Below are 2,275 nucleotides of genomic sequence, written 5' to 3'. Positions count from 1 at the left end.
TTCACATATTTTTTAAAACCCATAAATATATAAAAGCATTTTATATATTCATAAAGTATATAAAGCTACTATTTATTAATATGATTTTAAGCTGCTGTTCGACTTTTTGGGTACATAGAATTTCAAACCCAAAAAGGTACTTACAGAAGGTTTAAACAGTTTTCTGTCAGAAAGAAAGGCTTCTCGGAACACTTTTATGATCATATTCAGTTCCCGCAGATACTGTCTTTCTTCTGCAATTTCACTTCTGACAAGGTCATAGTAGTTTAATTCACCTGAAGAACTAGGTTCATCTTCACAGAGAGAAACCAAACCTATGTCATCTTGATCAAACATGTCCATCAAAACCTGAGAAATATAAATCAGTAACATATAAACTTATTTTCCTTACTTTTATAAAACTGCTTCAAAGTACTTGAAATCAAACGTTATTAAACGATGTGTGTATTATAGGCAAATTTATATAAGAAAATTTAGAATAAAAGAAAAATAAAAAGTTGAAGGTGGGAAATGTTCAAATAAAACTGGATATGGCAAAATAAATATTTCTGGAAACAGGATAGACCTAATGATGAAATATGTATGTATGTAGATACACATGCGTGTGTAATACAGGGTATACCAAAAGTCGCCATACATAGGGAAAATGGGAAATTGTAGCTAAATGTCCTTTTATTTACAAAATATTCATTAAGTAATGATCAGTGTGATGCTTTTCTGATGTATATTTACTACCCTGACTATTGCTATTAAGTTCATTTGCTAAACTCAAACACCCATAGATGCTTAAACAGCTCTAGTGACCATTTTTTCTTTCAGAAATAGTAAAGACTGCTACCATGGACGTACATCAATCAACAGGCAAGAACCAGTTGTAAATCAAAAGCAATAGGAGAGGGTGACCATACATTTTAGAATAATAGTTAAAAAAAAAAAATAGACCTAGTTATTCATTCAGTCATACAAGACTGAATGAAAAGTACTCTGAGAGTTCAGAAAGAAGGTATAATCCTGAAAAGGAAACTGAAGGAGAAAAAAGACACATGACAACTAAATAAACAACAAGTGATTCTGAACTAGATCACTGCTATAAAAGACAAGCGGCAAAACTTGAATGATGTTTGAGAGTTAGATGGTACAATGTATCAATGTATTAATTTCCTGGATTTTCATTGTCATACTGCAGTAATACTGGGGAATGTTTTTATTTGTAGGACACACTATATTGGCAACTTACTCTCAAATGGTTCAAGCAGCGAAGGAATACTTTTTATTGTACTTTCAACTTTTCTGTAAGTCCAAAATACTCTCAAAGTAAAAACAAAAAGTAATCATAATTTTAGAAGTCAAAATAAAAAGGACAAGGAATTCCTACCATGAAATTTAAGTGAAAAATCATTTTTGAAATTATGGCATAGTATAATGGATCTCAGCCATTAAAACTGCACATCAGAATCACTTGAAATGCTTTCAAAAAATACTGAGGCTTAGAGGTCAAATCCAGGCCAATTAAATCTCTGGGGGTGAGACACAAGCATGAGTACCCTTTAAAAGCTTTCTGGTAATTCTGATGTGCATTAAAGGCTAAGAACCACTGGCATGTGCTAGATCCTGGAGGTCATTCACCCTCAGAGGTCCCAGTTTAGTTAGGCACCTTCTCTATAAAGTCTTCCTGGCCTCACCCACACTAGAGTTGATTACTTTCTCCACTGCACCTTGGAATTATTAGTATAATGGTTTTAATCACATTGTGCTGCAATTATTTGTTTACAATATTTTTATTTTACACTAAGATAAATTCCTCCTAACACAAGGATTGCTATTTTATAAACTCTGATGAGAATATAAAGTAGTTTTGTAAACCTACTTCCGCCAAATCTTCAAAACAGCTGCCAGCTAACGGATGAGGACTGCTTTCATCAGTCATTTCAACTGTGTCTTCAATCAAACCTAAAAGTTTCACAGTCAATTCATGTATATCTGAAATGTTACTAAAAATCTTTTCAATATCCTGAAAAAAGAAAAAGAAAGGTTAAGATATGTGAGGTTGAGAATTGTGTTTAAAAATTACCAAATAGGGGTTAAGGGTGTATTTTCATCCAATCTCAAACTACTTTAATAATATATTCCCAAAACATAGTGACAGTCATTTCAGTTGTGAAAAAGGAAGAGAAATTTAAAAATCTCTTGGATTATACACAGTAAAAATACTGGAATATATAGATTCTAAATAGTGTCATTAAATAATTCTAAAACCTGGGATTACAGGCACACG

General features: G+C 32.1%; 1 protein-coding gene across 1 annotated transcript in view; it reads right to left on the bottom strand.

The window, feature by feature from the left end:
- Window positions 1-2,275, bottom strand: part of SOS2 (son of sevenless homolog 2 (Drosophila)) — a 124,022-nt gene that overhangs the window by 81,356 nt on the left and 40,391 nt on the right. The window contains exons 3-4 of the mRNA XM_012663749.1: window positions 1,868-2,011; window positions 145-348 (exon numbers count right to left, since the gene is read on the bottom strand). Coding sequence (XP_012519203.1) covers window positions 145-348; window positions 1,868-2,011 — 348 coding nt within the window. The remainder of the gene's footprint in view (window positions 1-144; window positions 349-1,867; window positions 2,012-2,275) is intronic.

Source organism: Propithecus coquereli, unplaced genomic scaffold, assembly GCF_000956105.1.
Source record: "Propithecus coquereli isolate 6110/MARCELLA unplaced genomic scaffold, Pcoq_1.0 Scaffold83, whole genome shotgun sequence".
Taxonomy (NCBI): Eukaryota; Metazoa; Chordata; class Mammalia; order Primates; family Indriidae; genus Propithecus; species Propithecus coquereli.
The sequence above is the reverse complement of the archived record's forward strand: the minus strand, read 5'-3'. Positions and strand labels throughout refer to the sequence as shown.